The sequence below is a fragment of the Parambassis ranga genome, chromosome 3 (assembly GCF_900634625.1).
Source record: "Parambassis ranga chromosome 3, fParRan2.1, whole genome shotgun sequence".
In the NCBI taxonomy this organism is placed as follows: Eukaryota; Metazoa; Chordata; class Actinopteri; family Ambassidae; genus Parambassis; species Parambassis ranga.
Window position 1 is genome coordinate 2,614,374 of NC_041024.1, and position 22,503 is coordinate 2,636,876.

Here is a 22,503-nt window from a genome sequence, read left to right on the forward strand (position 1 = left end):
AAAAAATACTGCAGTTTTATGGAGACATGGAAGGTTGAATTGGCACTAAAATCTGAATTTTTGCAAAATATGTGTATTTTTAAAAAATCACTATAAATCATCCATAAAAGCTACAGCTAATAATAGAATTGGCACTAAAATCTGAATTTTCGAAAAATGTGCAGATTTTTAAATATTCACTATAAATAATCCTTATAAGATACAGCTAATAATTCACTGGATTATTGATAAAGAAGGTCTCCTCTATCACCACAGTGAGTTTCATGAAAAAATACTGCAGGATTATGGAGACATGGAAGGTTGAATTGGCAAAAGAATCTGACATTTCGAAAAATATTTGCATATTTAAAAATTCACTATAAATAATCCATAAATGCTGTAGCTGATATTTCACTGGATTATTGATAAAGAAAAAATACTGCAGGATTATGGAGACATGGAAGGTTGAATTGGCACAGAAATCTGAATTTTTGAAAAATATGTGCATTTTTAAAAAATCACTTTAAATAATCCATAAATGCTGTAGCAGATATTTCACTGGATTATTGATAAAGAAAAAATACTGCAGTTTTATGGAGACATGGAAGGTTGAATTGGCACTAAAATCTGAATTTTCGAAAAATATGCACATTTTTAAATATTCACTATAAATAATCCTTATATAGCTGTAAGAATTTTCGAAAAATATGCACCTTTTTAAATATTCACTATAAATAATCCATATAAGATACAGCTAATAATTCACTGGATTATTGATAAAAAAGGTCTCCTCTATCACCACAGTGAGTTTCATGAAAAAATATTACAGGATTATGGAGACATGGAAGGTTGAATTGGCACAGAAATCTGAATTTTTGCAAAATATGTGCATTTTTAAAAAATCACTATAAATAATCCTTATAAGATACAGCTAATAATTCACTGGATTATTGATAAAGAAGGTCTCCTCTATCACCACAGTGAGTTTCATGAAAAAATACTGCAGGATTATGGAGACATGGAAGGTTGAATTGGCAAAAGAATCTGACATTTCGAAAAATATTTGCATATTTAAAAATTCACTATAAATAATCCATAAATGCTGTAGCTGATATTTGACTGGATTATTGATAAAGAACGTCTCCTATATCACCACAGACAGTTTCATGAAAAAATACTGCAGGATTATGGAAACATGGAAGGTTGAATTGGCACTAAAATCTAAATTTTCGAAAAATATGCACATTTTTAAATATTCACTATAAATAATCCATATAAGATACAGCTAATAATTCACTAGATTATTGATAAAGAAGGTCTCCTCTATCACCACAGTGAGTTTCATGAAAAAATATTACAGAATTATGGAGACATGGAAGGTTGAATTGGCATAGAAATCTGACTTTTTGCAAAATATGTGCATTTTTAAAAAATCACTATAAATCATCCATAACAGCTGCAGCTAATAATTCACTAGATTATTGATAAAGAAGGTCTCCTCTATCACCACAGTGAGTTTCATGAAAAAATACTGCAGGATTATGGAGACATGGAAGGTTGAATTGGCACTAAAATCTGAATTTTCGAAAAATATGCACATTTTTAAATATTCACTATAAATAATCCATATAAGATACAGCTAATAATTCACTAGATTATTGATAAAGAAGGTCTCCTCTATCACCACAGTGAGTTTCATGAAAAAATACTGCAGGATTATGGAGACATGGAAGGTTGAATTGGCAAAAGAATCTGACATTTCGAAAAATATTTGCATATTTAAAAATTCACTATAAATAATCCATAAATGCTGTAGCTGATATTTCACTGGATTGTTGATAAAGAACGTCTCCTCTATCACCACAGACAGTTTCATGAAAAAATACTGCAGGATTATGGAAACATGGAAGGTTGAATGGGGACAGAAATCTGAATTTTCGAAAAATATGCACATTTTTAAATATTCACTATAAATAATCCTTATATAGCTGTAAGAATTTTCGAAAAATATGCACATTTTTAAATATTCACTATAAATAATCCATATAAGATACAGCTAATAATTCACTGGATTATTGATAAAAAAAGGTCTCCTCTATCACCACAGTGAGTTTCATGAAAAAATATTACAGGATTATGGAGACATGGAAGGTTGAATTGGCACAGAAATCTGAATTTTTGCAAAATATGTGCATTTTTAAAACATCACTATAAATCATCCATAAATGCTGTAGCTGATATTTCACTGGATTATTGATAAAGAACGTCTCCTCTATCACCACAGACAGTTTCATGAAAAAATACTGCAGGATTATGGAAACATGGAAGGTTGAATTGGCACTAAAATCTAAATTTTCGAAAAATATGCACATTTTTAAATATTCACTATAAATAATCCATATAAGATACAGCTAATAATTCACTAGATTATTGATAAAGAAGGTCTCCTCTATCACCACAGTGAGTTTCATGAAAAAATATTACAGGATTATGGAGACATGGAAGGTTGAATTGGCATAGAAATCTGACTTTTTGCAAAATATGTGCATTTTTAAAAAATCACTATAAATCATCCATAACAGCTGCAGCTAATAATTCACTAGATTATTGATAAAGAAGGTCTCCTCTATCACCACAGTGAGTTTCATGAAAAAATACTGCAGGTTTATGGAGACATGGAAGGTTGAATTGGCACTAAAATCTGAATTTTCGAAAAATATGCACATTTTTAAATATTCACTATAAATAATCCATATAAGATACAGCTAATAATTCACTAGATTATTGATAAAGAAGGTCTCCTCTATCACCACAGTGAGTTTCATGAAAAAATACTGCAGGATTATGGAGACATGGAAGGTTGAATTGGCAAAAGAATCTGACATTTCGAAAAATATTTGCATATTTAAAAATTCACTATAAATAATCCATAAATGCTGTAGCTGATATTTCACTGGATTGTTGATAAAGAACGTCTCCTCTATCACCACAGACAGTTTCATGAAAAAATACTGCAGGATTATGGAAACATGGAAGGTTGAATGGGCACAGAAATCTGAATTTTCGAAAAATATGCACATTTTTAAATATTCACTATAAATAATCCATATAAGATACAGCTGACATTTCACTGGATTATTGATAAAAAAGGGTCTCCTCTATCTCCACAGTGAGTTTCATGAAAAAAACACTGCAGGATTATGGAGACATGGAAGGTTGAATTGGCACTAAAATCTGAATTTTCGAAAAATATGCACATTTTTAAATATTCACTATAAATAATCCATATAAGATACAGCTAATAATTCACTAGATTATTGATAAAAAAGGTCTCCTCTATCACCACAGTGAGTTTCATGAAAAAATACTGCAGGATTATGGAGACATGGAAGGTTGAATTGGCACAGAAATCTGAATTTTTGAAAAATATGTGCATTTTTAAAAATCACTTTAAATAATCCATAAATGCTATGGCTGATATTTCACTGGATTATTGATAAAGACGCTCTCCTCTATCACCACAGACAGTTTCATGAAAAAATACAGCAGGATTATGGAGACATGGAAGGTTGAATTGGCACTAAAATCTGAATTTTCGAAAAATATGCACATTTTTAAATATTCACTATAAATAATCCTTATATAGCTGTAAGAATTTTCGAAAAATATGCACATTTTTAAATATTCACTATAAATAATCCATATAAGATACAGCTAATAATTCACTGGATTATTGATAAAAAAAGGTCTCCTCTATCACCACAGTGAGTTTCATGAAAAAATATTACAGGATTATGGAGACATGGAAGGTTGAATTGGCACAGAAATCTGAATTTTTGCAAAATATGTGCATTTTTAAAACATCACTATAAATCATCCATAAAAGCTACAGCTAATAATTCACTGGATTATTGATAAAGAAGGTCTCCTCTATCACCACAGTGAGTTTCATGAAAAAATACTGCAGGATTATGGAGACATGGAAGGTTGAATTGGCACAGAAATCTGAATTTTCGAAAAATATGTGCATTTTTTAAAAATCACTATAAATAATCCATGAAAGATACAGCTGACATTTCACTGGATTATTGATAAAAAAGGGTCTCCTCTATCTCCACAGTGAGTTTCATGAAAAAAACACTGCAGGATTATGGAGACATGGAAGGTTGAATTGGCACTAAAATCTGAATTTTCGAAAAATATGCACATTTTTAAATATTCACTATAAATAATCCATATAAGATACAGCTAATAATTCACTGGATTATTGATAAATAAGGTCTCCTCTATCACCACAGTGGGTTTCATAAAAAATACTGCAGGATTATGGAGACATGGAAGGTTGAATTGGCACAGAAATCTGAATTTTCGAAAAATATGCACATTTTTAAAAAATCACTATAAATAATCCATGAAAGATACAGCTGACATTTCACTGGATTATTGATAAAGAAGGTCTCCTCTATCACCACAGTGAGTTTCATAAAAAAATAATGCAGGATTATGGAGACATGGAAGGTTGAATTGGCACAGAAATCTGAATTTTCGAAAAATATGTGCATTTTTAAAAAATCACTATAAATAATCCATGAAAGATACAGCTGATATTTCACTGGATTATTGATAAAGAAAAAATACTGCAGGATTATGGAGACATGGAAGTTGAATTGGCACTAAAATCTGAATTTTTCAAAAATATGTGAATTTTCAAAAATTCACTTTAAATAATTCATAACAGCTACAGCTAATAATTCACTGGATTATTAATAAAAAGGGCCTCCTCTATCTCCACAGTGAGTTTCATGAAAAAACACTGCAGGATTATGGAGACATGGAAGGTTGAATTGGCACAGAAATCTGAATTTTTGCAAAATATGTGCATTTTTAAAAATCACTATAAATCATCCATAAATGCTATAGCTGATATTTCACTGGATTATTGATGAAGACGCTCTCCTCTATCACCACAGTGAGTTTCATAAAAAAATACTGCAGGATTATGGAGACATGGAAGGTTAAATTGGCACAGAAATCTGAATTTTCGAAAAATATGTGCATTTTTAAAAAATCACTATAAATAATCCATGAAAGATACAGCTGACATTTCACTGGATTATTGATAAAAAGGGTCTCCTCTCTCTCCACAGTGAGTTTCATGAAAAAACACTGCAGGATTATGGAGACATGGAAGGTTGAATTGGCACTAAAATCTGAATTTTCGAAAAATATGCACATTTTTAAATATTCACTATAAATAATCCATATAAGATACAGCTAATAATTCACTGGATTATTGATAAAGACGGTCTCCTCTATCACCACAGTGAGTTTCATGAAAAAAATACTGCAGGATTATCAAAGTAAAACAGGAAGCACAAGACACAACTAAACAAAACACTAGAACAACAGGAAATTAACAATAACTAAACACAGATTAAACTAAAAACCCAAAGGAAAACTAAACCATAAATAAACACCAGGTCGTGACAGAAGCAGCTCAGGAGAATATATGGATAATGTCTGACGTCAACAACCAACAATGCTTATGAGGTGATCACATTGTTTTTTTTGGCCTATTAAGCAATACACATCTATACAAAGAAAAAAAGACATTCGGCTGTCTTCTTTACTGATCTTAAAACTTGATAAAGACAGTAGAAGTGCATCAGGAAATGTCTTTCAGACACTTGTTTGACCGGTTCTGACGTCACTGATGTGTTCAGACTGTGAAGTTGTGAGGACGTGACGGCATCCTCTGATCAGATTGTGTCAGGCAGCAGGACTGAGGAGGGACCAGGAGCAGCTTTTTCTCCACACATGAAGGCGGAAAGTGTCTGTAAGTCCATCTGAAGTGATTCAGCAGGTGAGAGTCCTTCCAGAGAAATCTCTACATGTCTGATCACACTGTGCTGCATCACTGACTGATGGTACTGTACAGATGTTTCTGCTGCTGATTGGCTGCTTTCCCTTTCATCTTTGACTTTTATAGCAGATGAACTGTCGTTTCAGAACAAGTTGTGTTTACTTGTAGTGCTTTTCTTTTGGAGTCACAGCCGACTGTAGAACACAACTCTCAGTTCATATGATCAGTGAGAAATGCAGGGAGTGTCAGAACTGGTCTGACAGCTGGATGCCACTGCACATATCCGTTTAATCTACTGTTAACCCATTCATGACCACATGCTGATTAATTAATCAAAAGTAGGAATGTAACAATACGTAGAGAAGATTGAAGCAAGGCGTCTGGACTTGTAGAGTTTTCTAGAAGACGTTTCGCTGCTCATCCAAGCAGCTTCATCAGTTCTAACTGTTTGGTGGGGAAACATGGTTTATATGTGGTTACAGACCTCAGTGGGTGGGTCTGGGTAAAACTTTAAAAAACTTACAAACAATAGCACTAAATGTTTCCATACTTACCTGTGATGTTCTGGCTGACTGGGCCAGGTGTGTCTAACGACTGGCTAACGACTATGAAACTGCCGGAGGGGGACTGATTGACAGCCCTTTGTTCTTACTGTGAGTATGTGTAAACTTCCTGGGAATGGATGGAATCACTGCATTGTATGTGGTAGAAAGATGATGTCTGAGGCCACCACCTCTGTTAAGGGAAGGTTTTTCCAGCTTAACATAGATGGCTTCCTTAACTCCTCTTTCATACCACCTTTCCTCCCTGTCTAAAATGTGAACGTTGTTGTCCTCAAAGGAGTGTCCTTTGTCTTTGAGGTGGAGGTGAACAGCTGAGTCTTGTCCTGAGGAGGTGGCTCTCCTGTGCTGAGCCATTCTCCTGTGGAGTGGTTGTTTAGTTTCTCCAATGTACAGATCAGAGCATTCCTCACTGCACTGGACTGCATATATCACATTGCTGTGTTTCTCCCTGGGAATCTTATCCTTCGGGTGAACCAGTCTCTGTCTCAGTGTTGTCATAGGTTTGAAATGGACCAGGATGTCATGGTTGTTGAAGATCCTGCAGAGTTTCTCTGATACTCCTGACACATATGGAATGGAGATGTTCTTTCTCCGCCTGGTGTTGTCCTTCTTCTTGTTGTTGGGGGGTCTTGTTTTTGTGGCTTTGATGAGTGCCCACTTCGGGTAGCCACATGTTTGCAGGGCCTTCCTGATGTGGTGTTGCTCCTTCTTCTTCCCCTCTGAGCTGGTGGGTACAGTTTGTGCTCTGTGCTGCAGGGTCCTGATGACTCCAAGTTTGTGTTCAAGTGGGTGGTGTGAATCAAACCAAATGTGTGGGTTTCCTGTACACTTCCACATTGAGGCTCCTGTCCTCAATATGTACTGTGCAGTCCAAGAAGGCCAGATTGTTGTCCTTGGTGTCCTCGCGAGTGAACTTGATGTTGTTATCCACTGCGTTGATGTGTTCTGTGAACCGTTCCACTTCGTTAGTCTTGATTTTGACCCAGGTGTCATCCACATATCTAAACCAGTGGGTGGGGGTGGTTCCAGGATAGGAACTCAGGGCTCTTCTCTCCACTTCTTCCATGTAGAGGTTGGCCACAATAGGAGACAAAGGTGATCCCATCGCACAGCCGTGCTTCTGTCTGTAAAAGTTCCCATTGTACTGGAAATAAGTGGTGGTCAGGCAGAGGTCCAGCAGGTCACAGATGTGGTCTGGCGTTAGGTTGGTTCTCTCCTTGAGTGTGCTGTCTTGTGTGAGGCAAGTCCTTACCATCTCTGTGGCTTCTGATGTAGGGATGCAGGTGAACAAGGAGGTGACATCAAATGAGACCATGGTGTCATCTGGGTCCATTTGGATCTTCTCCACCTTGTTCACAAAGTCCTGTGAGTTGTGAATGTGATGTGGTGTGTCACCTACCAGTGGTGTCAGGAGTTCAGTCCTTTGGCCAACACGTCTTTTTCCGGCTGGCTCAGTTGTCTGTCTGAAAGGTTCTTTACCCATTTGTCCTGGGTGTCCTGCTGTGGCAGTGAGTGGTCTTCCCTCCTCCATGTGTGAAGGTTAGAAAACTCTACAAGTCCAGACGCCTTGCTTCAATCTTCTCTACGTATGATGACCTGGATGACTGAGAATCTTCATCAAAATGTAACAATACCAAAATCTCCCAAATACGATAATATCATTATACCTCCACAGTACAATATTTATTGCAATATTGTACTGATGTAAAAATATTAAAAACTCATGGTACGGTACAAAATTAAAGATGTGTCATAGTATTATCAAGTAACAAGAGGAAAATCGTCAGTTACTGAGGAATGACTCAGGATGCAGGCAGGATAGCAAGAAAACCCAAAGAAGAAACAATTCAAAACTTACAAACCACGGGAAACACAGAAAGTGACACTGAGGGTGACGAGACGATCCGGCACAGACAAAGGGGGACACAGGACTTATACAATGACCAAGACGCAGGTGAAACACATTAGGGCGGGAACACAGGGGAAGCAACACACAGACAAACACAAGGGAGACAGGACTTTCAAAATAAAACAGGAAACAGGACAGAACCAAAGTAACTTCACAAAGAAATAACCCAAAGAAACCTAAAATGACTAGAAAACTAAGAATTAACTCAAAAAACAAGAGAACAACCAAACCACAAATAACCAAATCATGACAAAAATATCAGAACATAAAGTAGATCACTAGCGCAGCTCAATGTTAGCTCACTTTCTGAATCACCCACTTTCAGTTTCATTACTCACTCACTCATTCTGAGGTTTTTCTATGAGAAAATGTGAACAGGTAGAAACTGGGATTGCTGGACATTTACAATGTGCCCAGGAGTGGAAAAAATAGGTTTCACTTGGCAGTGAGTATTGCTCTGCGTTGCCTCTCTACCACTTAAGCGGACAAGTGGACAGTGAGAGAGAAGTCCATCGCTGCTTCGACCCCAGCTGTGAGCACCAAGAAGATAAATACCTTGTTGCTGTCATCTTTACCTTGTTGAAAACCAGTGGTGGAATGTAACTAGGTATTCGTACTTCATTACTGTACTTAAGTAAATTTTTATGTATTTATACTTTACTTAAGTAAAAATAATAGTGCATACTTTATACTTTTACTCCATTACATTTAGCAGCTGTTATCTGTATTTTCTACTCCACTACAAATTTTAAAATGTCTGTAGTTACAAGTACATTTATGTATACAATTATGTTCATACAGCTGTGCTGGACTGATGTGAGGTCAGACTCTGCATGGAGGTGGTGTCACACTGCCAGCTGTGTTTCTATAATGAGCCTCAGTCATGATGCCGGTGCTCTGGCTCAGTTAGCTAACTAGTTAGCTGCTGTCTGCTAACACAGGTCCATCCATTAATGTCTGATGAACATGAATCATAACATGAATCTACAGCAGGAACACTGACACAGTAAACATGCTGAATGCCTGTTTGTTATCAGCAGCCTCTCTGTTCACTTGATGCCCACAGCCTGCCTCATGACACACAGACCTGTCCATAGCTGCTTCTGGGTACATTTCAAAGATGTCTGTGCTGAAAATGTAAATTAACTACACATTGTCCATTTTAATTTTAAAGGTAGGGTAGGAGATTTCATTCTGATGCACTTTTTGTTAAATTAGTGTAACTTCTCTTTCCAATAGCAACAAATTAGTTCGGCAGTTTCGCTTTAAAACGAAGAATGTGAATCATCTGTGGAAGCTATAAAACACTAAAAACATCAGCCAATCCTCCGGGTGGACCCTGCACGGAGTATTGGCTGGTTGTCACTCTCTTCCCACTCTGCGTGCACCAGAGAGGTACGTGCATGATGGCCGAAGTCACAGACCGCAGCTCGTCTTCAGGTAATGCACGTCCATGTGATTGGGAGGCGTGGCTTCAGTGTGAGCTCCAAGAGAAAGGGGCGTGTGTTTACTTTTGAAATCTGGCTGACTCACTGAGTTTTCAAAATCTCCTACCCTACCTTTAAGTACCAAGCTTCAGTACTTCCTCCACCACTGTTGAAAACATCCTCCCTTTTGCTGTCATTCAGGTGGGGGCAGTACCCAGAAGTGAGGGTCCAGCACTGCTCTCTTGAGAAACTCTTTCTTCTTGGTATCACTCTGGTAAGTCTTTCAATGGCTTTCTTCATTTGGGCGATGGTGTTCAAGTCTTCATCACATCGCACCGTGCTCTCTTGCATCAAGTGTTTCAGGGACACAATCAGAATCAGAATGCCTTTATGAGAGGAATGATGATTCATCAACGATTCATCACACAGCACCATGTTTTTTTCAGCGGTGTGAGACATTTGACGATGTCCTCAGTGTCTACAATGTCACTTGTGTTTCCTGAGTACCCTCGTCAACATCTTTATCTGTGCCCCTGTTACTCATCTGACACGTTGAAGATAATCTGTTTGTACAAAAACAACATCTTGTTGTCTGCAAGCTAATCTGACTTTGTGTCTCACACATGCTGCTGCTGCTGATGTCCTCTGACTTTTCCAGGAAGCTGTGATGACGTCGGTGGACCTTTTGAACATTCTGCAAGATCTGACAGATGAAGAGTTCAAAATGTTCAACTGGATTCTGCAGCAGTCCGACTGGCTAGAGGGCCACGCACCAATCAAAACATGCCGCCTGCAAAAGGAAGACAGGCTGGAGACTGTGACCGTGATGAAGGAGACATATGGAATTCCTGAGGCGGTGCAGGTCACCTGGAGGATTTTAGGGGAGATCCCCAGGAAGGACCTGCAGCAGAAACTGGATGACATCAGGAAAACTAACACTGGACCTTCAACTCAGACTTTGTCTCATCCTCATGCTGAAGGTGAGACTGCTGTAGATCTCTACAAAGTGCCTTCAAAACAGAAGTAATAAAAGCTACATATAAGGCTACATGATGTACATACAATATAATACAACACAGTACAGCAAGTGTCTACAGAGTTCCAATATGTTAAATAGTTAGGTCTAGACCAATGCAGTCCCAGCTACCTATGGCTGAATCAAATGGTTTTTTATGGCACTCAGAAGTACTGCTGTAAAGGCTACATTACAAACAGGCAGTGTGATGGCAGAGGAAGAACTGGTGTGTGGCGTTCACCGCAGCAGGGGGGTGAAGGAGCTTTTCTATGATGCTCTTTATCCAATGATATCGGTGATGCTGTTGTTCTTCTGATGTTAGAAATGTGTTTCTGTCTTTACGCACATTGCTGCAAAAGTCCAGTTTGTGTTTGAACAGCTGTCTTCATTCAAACATTAGTGACAGTCTGATGATAAACTTTGTATGAATGAACACATCAGTCAGTAAAGACAGAATGAAGCCATCAGATGTGTCAGATGATAAACTGCAGCTGTGTCTTTTTCTCTCCATCAGGTTTCTGTCATCTTGAAGTCGACACAAACTCATTGAACACAAACCTCAAACTGTCTGACAACAACAGGAAGGTGACATATGTGGAGGAGAAGCAGCCATATCCTTATCATCCAGACAGATTCGACTGGTTGCCTCAGCTGCTGTGTAGAAATGTTCTGACTGGTCGCTGTTACTGGGAGTTCCAGTGTAGAGGATTTGTTGAGATAGCAGTGAGTTACAGAGGAATCAGAAGGAAAGGAAACAGTGATGACTCCATGTTTGGAAGAAACAATCAGTCCTGGAGTCTGGAGTGCTATAATGGTGGTGTTTTTGATCCTGTTTACACTGTCTGGCACAATAACAGAAAAACAAATAGCTTCTCCCCTGCCTCTGGCAGAGTAGCAGTGTATGTGGACTGGCCTGCTGGCACTCTGTCCTTCTACACAGCGTCTGCTCTGACGCACGGAGGCACATCCACACCTTCAACACCACTTTCACTGAACCTCTCTATGCTGGATTTAGGTTTGAGCGTGTGTGCCTAACTGGTTCCTCAGTGAGTCTGTGCTGTGTGTAGAAGCAGAGTGTTTGGAAGTGACAGCAGCTTCAACTTTGTGCTTTAAATGTTGATGATGTTTCACTTTCATTTGAATCACTGACTGTGATTCATGTCAGAACATGTTTTTGTCTTAGAAGCAGTGAAATGAGCTCCTAACCACCGAGCTCCTGTAAAAACTGCACTGATGGATCTTCTTGTTCTGGATGATCCTGGACAGATGAAGTTCAGCTTTTCTTAAACTTCTCCTGTTCCTGATTGGTGGAAGCAGCAGAATGAGCTCCACCTGTAACAAACACTGACCTCCACCTGTCTCTGTGTGATGATGGAAATATATACTGGTACCACACATTCAGAGTGATGCTTGATATTGATCAGAGTGATGGTACCATCAATCTCCACACCTTTTTCTTTGTCTTAAAGTCATAAACAAAAATGAAACTCAAACATGAACTTGGTAACATTAAAAAATGGATGCATAATAATAAATGATCATTACATTTAACAAAAGTCTCCAAAAGCCTCTGAATGATAAATAAAGTTAAACAAGTCCTTGATTATGATGCACTCCTGTATCTGACTCACTGTGCTGAAATATGGGGAAATAATTACTGAAACTCAACACATCCACTCTTCATGTTACAAAAAATATGTATCATACACAAGGAACCTGGAACACACAAATCCACTTTTCTTGCAGTCAAGAGTATTAATAATCCATCATCTTGTTACTTCAGTATATAGTGTTTGAGAATTGCCAACAAGAGGGATACAGCGCCACCTTCTGTAAAAATGAACGAAATGCCTCACCAACACATTCCTTTAAATTAGTGTTCGAGAGTAAAAAAACTGATTCAGTAAAAACAGCCAAACTTTCCAACACTAATGCGAACAATATGCGATGGCCTTCAGCGAGGAAGACAGGTGGAGCCATGGCCGCCAGCGGTGGCGCCAAAAGAAAAACTGACCAGGAAGATCGTGCATTTTAAGCAAAGTGGGAAACAGATTATCTGTTCATAGAGTTTAAAGGCAAACCCATGCCTAGAAACACTGTCAGCCATGAAGGAATTCAACATAAGTCGCCACCACAACACCTTGCACAAAGTTAAATATGAGAAGTACGCCGCGGCTGCCAGGGCGGCCATTGTAGCCCACCTCAGATCAAAAGTACCAGAGCCACAACCACACAGGAGTCTGCTCTCAAGGCATCGTCTGCTGTTGCACTTGAGCTTGCCAAAGCAAAGAAACCATTGACAGATGGCGAACGTGTGAAGAGATGTGGCTCTTGTGACTTGCAGAGTTTTTGACATTCACGATCATATCGAAGGAAAGCTGAAACAAGTAATGCACGGCTGCAAGTACTTCTCATTGGCCTTGGATGAGAGTACTGATGTGATGGATGTAAGCCAGCTACTGATTTTTGCGAGGACTATTGACAATTCATTTGAAGTGCATGAAGAGTTACTAAAATTAGTGTCTCTGCATGATGCCACCAGAGACACGGACACTAAGGCAAAGAGAAAAAATGAAATCAAAACCAACCAAACGATGAGACGTAATCCTGAGGAGGACGGGAGGACAGGTGGACAAAGGAGCACGGAGGCATACAGAGGACGACATCAGGGGGAGGGAGACGATGAGACACAGATGAGACACATTAGGGAGGAGCACACGAGGAGGAGGAAGACAAGACACCTGAAACGAGAGGAGCGTCAGTGCTACAAAATAAAACAGGAAATAATCAAACTTTCAAAATAAGGTGACCTGACAGAGTTTTTTTTTCTCAGAATATTCAATATTATTGAATATTATTGGCTTTGTCGAACTAGGACCTTCAGTGTGCACTGGAGCCGAGTGTGAAGGGATGAGAATCAGCATCTCCAAGTCTGAGGCCATGGTTCTCGGCCTGAAAAAAGTGCCTTGTCCTCCTTGGGTGGGAGGAGAACTCCTGCCCCAAGTGGAGGAGTTTGTGTATCTCGGGGTCTCGTTCACAAGTGAGGGAAAAATGGAGCGGGAGATTGACAGGTGGATTGAAGACTGAAGATGGATGGATGGATGGACATTCAATATTAAATTTGCCACCATGTTAAAACATAGACAGCCATGAGATGATTAAACTTTGTGTCATAATATAAATATTTCTTTATTAAAACTGCATCAATTCATAAATAATATAGAAACAAATTACACAACAACGTCAGCATCTCTTTGAATGTGTTGTATGTACAGGCTCTGAATCACAGACAAGTGGTCCTCAGTCATCATCAGCAGTTTTTTCATCTGCTGGGAGCGATCAGACCGCTGCAGGTCACCAGCAGGATGAGCTGAAGAAACTCAGACTACAGGAAAACTGAAAATATGTTTTCAGGAATATTGTTGTCTCTGTCCATCCCTGTAAAAAGTGTTTGTGGAGCAGAAGTCCTCAGAGCGGCTCGTACATGCTGTTTGGTTCTGCAGGCGGACTGGAGACAGCAGGGCTGCAGTGAGGTGATCCAGGGCCCCTGGGGACCACGCTGTCTCCAGGGGGCGCCAGAGCCAAGTCTCTGCTGCTGCTGATCCGCTCCACGATGCTGGACAGACAGTCCAAACTGGAAATGAGCGAAGTTTTACTGCTGCTGCAATCTGTAGAAAAGAAACAGACAACTGTTAATGTTTTTAATCAGAAATAAGATTATATACGATTCATTATATTCTAAAAACCAGCTTGTTGTGAGCAATTAGTTGTTGTTTTTTGACAGTTTAAGCAGCGTAAGGCTGAGAAAGTTTCACAAAACACTGTGAACTGTCCCTTTTTAGGGGTGTTAGTGCAGATCAGAGACATAAATGAGGGATTTTAGATGTTTGCAGGCCTGTTAGAGAATGAACATGGACAGACGCTCACCCTCTGCTGTCTGGCCACAATAGGACGAATCACTGTTTTCACTTCTGGATGAGCACGGAGAGATAAAATCCATCTGAAAACACAGACAACTTAAATTTACTCATTTAAATTTAAACAATCAAATCACATAAAATGAAACAAAATAAATCATCAGAAGGATCTGAACAGCAGTGGCTGTCTCGGGACATTTATCTGGGGGTTATTAGCTCTACTTGCATTTGGGAGACTCCTTTCATTGAAATGAATTACTGTGTCCAAAAATAAATATCCCAACACATTCCTCACATTTCACGAGACGGCACATGAACTGTTCAGCTGTCGGCAGACTCACCGTGCCATCGGAGCAGTTGGAGCGGGGGCTGGAGGCGGCTGAGTCCCCGCTGTAGTGCTCCAGCTGTGTGTAGAAGCCCTGGTCCTGGCCGCCCCTCAGCAGCGCCTGCAGGGACTCGATGTAGCTGATGGCGTTGCGGAGGATCTCCACTTTGGGCAGGCGCTGGTTTGGGTTGGAGGCCGTGCAGCGCTTCAGCGTCTCAAATGCATCGTTGACTTTGCTGAGGCGTCTCCTCTCCCGCATGGTCGCCGCTTTCCTCCGGTCTGCGTGCGTTGTCTTCCTCTTGCAGGCTTTGCAGGCCCACAGCAGGCAGTGCCCCGCCTGGTGGGGGCCCCCAGGGGCCCGCACGTGCTGGTCCTCCTCCTCCTCTTCCTCCTCCTCTGCAATAGGGACGTGGTGGTGAAGATGGTCCTCTGACTTCAGCAGGCCTGCCTGCAGCAGCCGAGTGTCCAGGTCATCGAAGAAGTTCAGGTCTGTGGTGCTGAAGCAGGGGTCATAGAGTTCATCGGCCGAGGAGAGAGGGAAGGGAAAGTCTGACAGATCCATCGGCCTCTGCGGAGAGAAAGATTCCTGACTGCAGCAAAAAAAATGAAAAAAGATTCTTTCAATGAAATATCTGTCCAAAAGAGTCCACACTGACCTAAGACAGAGAGAGACAAGGGGACAAAAATGTCTCTGAAAAGTCTCTGACCTGATCTAAAGACTGAAAAGAGCTGACTGTGTGTTTAAAGGGCCAGTCTGTGTAACCTCAGCTCCCCTGGCTGGCTTTATAAAGGAGTCAGTGTGGGGGCGGGGCTGTGGTGTAAGTCACCAATGATCTGGGAGGCGTGTGTTGTGTGTGTGTGTGTGTGTGTGTGTGTGTGTGTGTGTGTGTGTGACATGAAGTCATTTAGGTAAAACTCAGCAGCAAAGTGGAAGCAATAAAAAACATCTTTACAAATCATTCAGTTCTCCTTAAGTGAGACAACATGTGCTTTCAGCTGCTGTTCTGCACAATAATCATATAAACACACACTAATATACATTAAAAACAGTGTACACACACACATGCAAAGTTAAAAGACTGGTTATGGACTGAGCATGTGCAGCATCAGGCTGTTGTTTCTCAGCTACTGCATGATAATAATCAACAATAATCAGGACGGAGTGAATACATCAAGGGTTAAAAGTTGTGCCTGGTGAAATGCCTAGTGCCTTTTCATTATTGTATCATTGTGTAGACCTTTGTGTGTTTGTTTTAACAAAGCAAGTCCTCGTCCTAGGATTGAAGCAGAAAAGTGCCAAAAACTGCAGTGCCCCAAGTGGCCACATGAGGCAGACTTTCAAAGTGAGTCTGTCCCCACTTATTATAAACTTTCATGTTAATATGTCCAACTTTACAGCAGAGATACCAAGTGTTCTTGTTGTTTGCTTCTTCTCATCGTCCACAGAGACACACAGAACTGAAGACACGTCCTCACAGGACCATAAGTGGACAGAACCGCTGGTGGTTCAGCTGCTAGCACAGAACCTAAAGTCTGACCAGATGGATTTGTGTTGTGTTGAGTTAGTGATGGATCTCAGGAGAAGAAGAAGAAGAAGAGATTCCTAAAGCCAACCAAACCACAGTACAAACTACAGTGACAAGATGGAGTCTGATGTGTTGGATTAAATCCATTTTACAAAATCATTTTCTCAGATTTTTGACAGTTTAAGTCAGATTAACAATGATAGCAGTGCATTTATACTATAAAGGTATATATTTATGATCTATTTATGGCTGTTTGTTCCTTTTAGATCATTTTCCTCTAAGTGACGATCATAGAACGGGATCCGTGGTTAAATCAGAGTGACACAGAGCTTCAGCCTGCGTCCTGCTGAGCAGGTCGTAATGTCACACAGTCGTCAGGTCACTGATCTGGGGAGGCCCCTCCCCCCCACACTGTGTGTGTGTGTGTGTGTGTGTGTGTGTGTGTGTGTGTGTGTGTGTGTGTGTGTGTGTGTGTGTGTGATGGTCATCACTTTAGGACAGTTTGTCTAAACAGGTGAACAGGTGGTCATCTGTTTTACTCCTGTGTTACTCACATGTGTCCTGCACAGGACCTGAAACTCATGTTTATTTGTTGATTATTTTTAAACTTCTTTACATTTTTATCAACAAATTTAATTCAATCTTTACAGCAAAAAATAAGCCTTATATAAAATAAGTTATATATCAAATCACAAATCCTTTATGTGTAAATAACATATTTAGTAGCTTGTTGACTGAAGCATAGGTTTGTTTGCTTTGTTTGTGTTTATTTGTCGTCATACACGCGTGTTTACACGTTTGTGTTTTTGTTGTCTTGTAAAGGTGACATTTTGTGTGTCTGCAGAGGTATAAAGCTGCAGTGTGTGGGTGACAGAGTGGCTCACGTCGCAGCTTAATGGGAAAGCACAGCGTTAAATTTAGCAGCTCGTGAAATCTAAGACGGCTGCCCTTCTAGCTGCTGCAGAACCCCGACTCTCACACCTCCAACCTGCAATCAAAGGCCCAGAGACAAAGCTGGCAGGAACCAGCAGGCGCACACACAGCGTGCACGCTTTGTATGTTTGTGTCACATATTCACAATGAAAACCTGCATTCAGAGAATCTCTGTGAAACACGGGCATCACTCCTCCTCCCCACTTCATCCAAATCCTCCTCACATGTGAAGGAGTGTGATGTCTGAGAAGAGCACTCCTCCAGACTTCTTCCCATCTTTCACCATCATATGTGCACTTATCTTGGATGTGTGGGAGGTGTGCAGGGTTCAGCTTACTAGTAAAGCTGCAAGTCTGAACAGTACTATACACAGTATCAGGCACAGTATAATGTCTACTGCTGTTCAGGCATTCTATGGCCTCTCCTGAAGGAAATGATCAATAATATAACTGCTTTCATTTTGAGCTGGTTTCCTAGGAAACCTTACATGCAGGTTTAAGAGGTTTTGCCACAAAACTGAGGTTTTTATTAAGATATGAACCTATATCTGCAACAAGAGAGACGACATCCTGGAGGTCTGCCAGATAAAGAAGCTCCACAAATGTTGTATTTAAATTTCACCACGTTATAGTGAAGCTGATTTAACATCATCAGTCCCCCAAATGAGATGTTACCAAAGCAGTATAGCTATCACTGTGGTCACCTCAGTATTGTAATAAAAATTCTGTTGCACTTCGTATATACCGTAAAACACCAGAGCGCTCCACTCTGTCCTGATCACTGCTTGTTTGTGTGGGTGGATGATGGGAGGAGTGATTGTTCCCGTCATTAGAACAGTATCTGTGATGTATGTGGAGGTTTTAGTGCAGTAAAGTTGGCCCGCATAGGAAAAAGCTTGATCAAGCCAGAACTTCAGATGCACTTTTATAACAAGTGTTACGGTATGAGTGCTCAGGGCAGCCAAAGGGGTGAAGAAAAGTCCAGATTTCAGTAATTATTCAGCAGCTTTGATGAAAAATAACACAACATAAGAAGGGCAAATATTCTATATAATGAACAAATTGTGTTTTAATTTTTTTAATTTTATAAACCTCAAATGTTGGTTCACTTTCTGGACCTGTGTGTTTGTAAAATCTTGGCTATAAATTAAATCCCTGTACAGCTCTGAACGCCTTGCTGGTATAAAGTGGCGATTTGTTAGATTTGAAAGTGTTTTTTTGGTCTCTGTATTTAAATAATCGTCCTCCTTGACTCCTCCTGTGTGATTCTGGGTTAAAGTCAGTTGCTGCTGTCGTTTTTCTTTCAAATGAAAAACAAACAGGCGGTAAATCTTCATCACGTCATCAGCGTCATCATCAAAGCTCAACGAGGAAACCAGGAAGCCTCGATCTGAGGGGACACGTCGGGACACGCGGGACAGTGACTGCGGGACACTGGATGTGGATTCCAGATGGATCCAAAGAGGGAGTCATTAAACACACCGCTGTACCCCCTCCTGGGTTTTTACAGCTCCTGTTAACAGTCAAAGCAAACTGACCGTCGTCTGGCTGATGGAGTGCCTCTGTCCTCCTGACATTACTTTCAATGGACGGGACAGAACACAGCTCCCTGGTTTTACTGACAAATATTAGGCCTGCACTCAGAAACCTGAGCGTGGTTTTTAGACACTCTTTGTCTACTCAGTGGGTTTGTAATGGAAGCATGGATGAACATGGTTTCCCACTGCTACACTCTCACTGTGCCCTTATTTTCTTGCCATATGTAACACAAAATAAAAATGCCAATGTCCAAAATTAGGAGATACACATAAATTAAATCTATGCTATGCTACCCTTAGCATGCTAAGCCATATCATTGCTGCTTTTTATCCATCAGAATCATCATTTTGGTTTAAAATAATGATAAAAAAGTAAAAAAGATATTTTAAAATAGACGCCTGGGTCTGAGGTGATTGATCCATAATCTTTCATTGTCTAAATAACACTATTCCGATAGCAGGACTGCTGGATGAACACGGATCTTCGAGGTTTGGTTGCAGCATTCTGAGAAAAAACATGTGGAACAAAGGTGCAGATAGCAGTGCAGTCAGACTCTGACAGTGATAAGTGGCCGGCGGCTGCTGTGCGTCGTGGACGGAGGAGTTGTGAAGGTGGAGCGTGACAGGTGCACAGCTTCTCTGTGAGTGACGCTGCTGCTGGCTGAGGGTGAATTACTACTTCCTGTTGCACGCTGAGGTGGCTGACCCATGGACGCGGAAAGATGGCCGCGACTAACTGCTTTAATGGGTCACAGTCAGCCCACAGCACCAACTCCTTTAACATGTTTCCTCCTCAGACTGCTGTTTGTGTGGAGAGATACATCCTCCCAAATGTCATGTTCAAAAGTTAGAACTCTTTTCATTCTAGGTTTTTAGTGTAAAAACACAATACTTAGCATTAGGCTAATAGAAGCTCAGACAACCCAGGAGTGGACGTTCCAGCCAATTTACAACAAGCTCAGACCATGCAATGATCAGAGAAACACAAGAAGCTACATGTCAGCCTCAGGCCTCACTGAGCATGCTCAGTGTTAATGTGACAGCACAATTAGAAGAAGACTGAGCAGGGTTACCAGGAGTCTCTTCTGTCTGAAAAGCACATGGAGGCACAGCTGAGGTTCACAAACCTGCATCTGAACAAAGCACAACACTTGTGGGACAATGTCCTATGGACAGATGAGACCAACGATGTTTGGTCTTAATGTTCACCACCATGTAACACCTCATACACACTGTCAAGCACGGCAGTGGAGAGGTGATGGTTTGACACCTTACAGAATAAATTGATGAGCTCCTCTGAATACCAGAGTGTGAGAACATCTGTCTGACAGTTAAAGCTTGGTGGAAAGTAGGTCATACGACAGAACAACGACCCAAATGAAGTGATGTGCGTCCATGTGATTGGGAGGCGTGGCTTCGGGGTGAGCTCCGAGAGAAAGGGGCGTGAGTTTACTTTGAAATCTGGCTGACTCTCACTGAGTTTTCAGAATCTCATGTCCATGTTTGTTTGTTTGTTTGTTTTGGCTTCATTTCTGCTAAAACAAAACAAAAAACTGATGTGTTGTTGTTTTGTCTGAAGTATTTGCCTTATTAAAAACATCAGAAAAAGAGAGGGAACTAACTTTTAAACATGGCGATGAAGATGTGATTAAATAAAGATAAAGACAAAGAATAAATCAGAATCGTTTGTGAGCCTGTTTGGTCAGAACCTTGTGAAACATCTCAGGAACCTCCTACATGCTCAGATTATCACATCAGTGAGTCATGAAGCTGCAGAAACAGCCCCACCCTCTCTAAGCTGTAGCTGTGACTCCTGTGTCATACTGTGTGCTGCACAGAGCGCGTGCAGAGAGCGAGGCCGGCTGCAGGCCGACGTGCAGCAGCAGCTGGTCGGAGCTGCAGCTCCGATCGCTCATGTGTGACTCTGCCGCCGTTTCCTGATAAAAAACACACACAATGCCGCTGGAGTTCCCCCTCTGTTAGGAAACTAAACTGGAGTTATGAATCACTGCCACTGAGAGGAAACCACAGAAAAAGACTTCTTCAACTGACTCCAAAAACAACCAAAGCTTGAAAATGTAAATTAAATGTCACCAGAACACATTCAGCAGCACTGCTTCTGTTTATGAGGGCATGGAAGTCATAGTAATAGTCTTGAGAACAGATCAGGTCTTCCACCATCCTCACTCCCCTCAGGGGTCAAAGGTTAAATCAGTTCAACCTGCTCTCTCTATCTGCGCCTGCTGTGACAAAGCCATCAGGTCACTTCCTGTAGAGGGGACAAATGTCCTCCCCCCTCGCTCTCTCTCTCTCTCTCTCTCTCTCTCTCTCCCTGTGTCCCCAGACGTCACCTGATGGCCCAGGCCTGGGCTTGTCATCAGCCGCTCTGACGTCGGGATGTTTTTCCACTCCTCCTCCTGCTGGATGTAAATCAAAGCGCCGCCGCCCTGTTCAAAGCTGCAGCAACAAAAGGAGCAGCCATTGAAGTGGTGGCGGCGCTGACGTGGTTTATGAGCATCTGACCTGAAACAGGAAGGAAGAAATGGACACGTCAAAAACCGCTGCTTAGTTTTAGAAGATGGTGAAAAAAAATGTAATATATCTCACAAAAAAATTATATAAAAGAAGAGATAATGTTTCTAAAATGTCACAATTTCAGGCAGCACTAATGTTCTATAATTATTCAAAATTCTAAGAGTAAATTTGGATAAATTTAAATAATATGTGATTTCTCTCACAACAGTCTTTAAAAACTACATCAAATGCAGATCAAACAATTACTCACTGAATTTTTGTCACATGACTGCTGGTTGCAAATCAATCGGTCATAGCTGCTCTGGGGAACACTGAATTTCTACTTCTTTACAGAATCTTGTTCAAGCAAATGATGGATTTTTTTGTGGGTAATTAATTGAAACAGTAGAATTTTGAACTCTGACAGAGTCATAAGAATGTGCCGATACAGCTAAAATGGTCTTCACATTGTCACTGAGCCGGCAGCTTTTGGTCCCCACAACATGATTAAAACACACACACACACACACACACATAGAGCTTGTGTGTGTTTCTGCAGCTGCTGTTCTTAGCTCTAAAGTCACTGTGAGCGTGAACTCACGAGAGCTACCAGGCGTTATCATGGGTACACACACGCCTTTTTTTCCCTCCATTAAGATGCCTGATGTTGCGTCATGCTGAATAAAAACAGATCATGACTTCATCTATGAATCTGGGCAGCGCTAGCAGCCACATGAACATAACATGACCCCAGAACCTGAACACACACGCCGCTCTCTGCTTGGCACCGCTCAGCAGCTGCGTCACTGCGAGCTTCAGATGAGCGTGGCGGTATGTGCCCTTCTCTGGGCCTCAGTGCAAGCTTACAGGCAAGCGGTGTGGCAGGTCAGACCGGGATTCATCGACTGCATAGTGTTGTTATCATGTCAGATGGAAAATGTTCATGCAGATTTATACATAACCAAATTCCAAACAAACTGCAGTTCCTCAGCTGG

General features: G+C 40.7%; 1 protein-coding gene across 2 annotated transcripts; it reads right to left on the bottom strand.

Moving 5' to 3' along the window:
• Positions 1 to 13,929: 13,929 nt before the first annotated feature.
• Positions 13,930 to 15,786, bottom strand: LOC114433158 (myoblast determination protein 1 homolog). Of its 2 annotated transcripts, XM_028401532.1 has the most exons (4): positions 15,706 to 15,786; positions 15,015 to 15,588; positions 14,684 to 14,756; positions 13,930 to 14,424 (listed from the first exon to the last, which is right to left on the bottom strand). In XM_028401532.1, the coding sequence occupies exons 2-4, from the start codon at positions 15,558 to 15,560 to the stop codon at positions 14,225 to 14,227; spliced, it is 819 nt and encodes a 272-aa protein (XP_028257333.1). In that variant the 5' UTR covers positions 15,561 to 15,588; positions 15,706 to 15,786; the 3' UTR covers positions 13,930 to 14,224. The 2 variants fall into 2 exon arrangements, with proteins under 2 accessions (XP_028257333.1, XP_028257332.1); XM_028401531.1 differs by having other exon boundaries at positions 15,015 to 15,766.
• Positions 15,787 to 22,503: the final 6,717 nt, after the last annotated feature.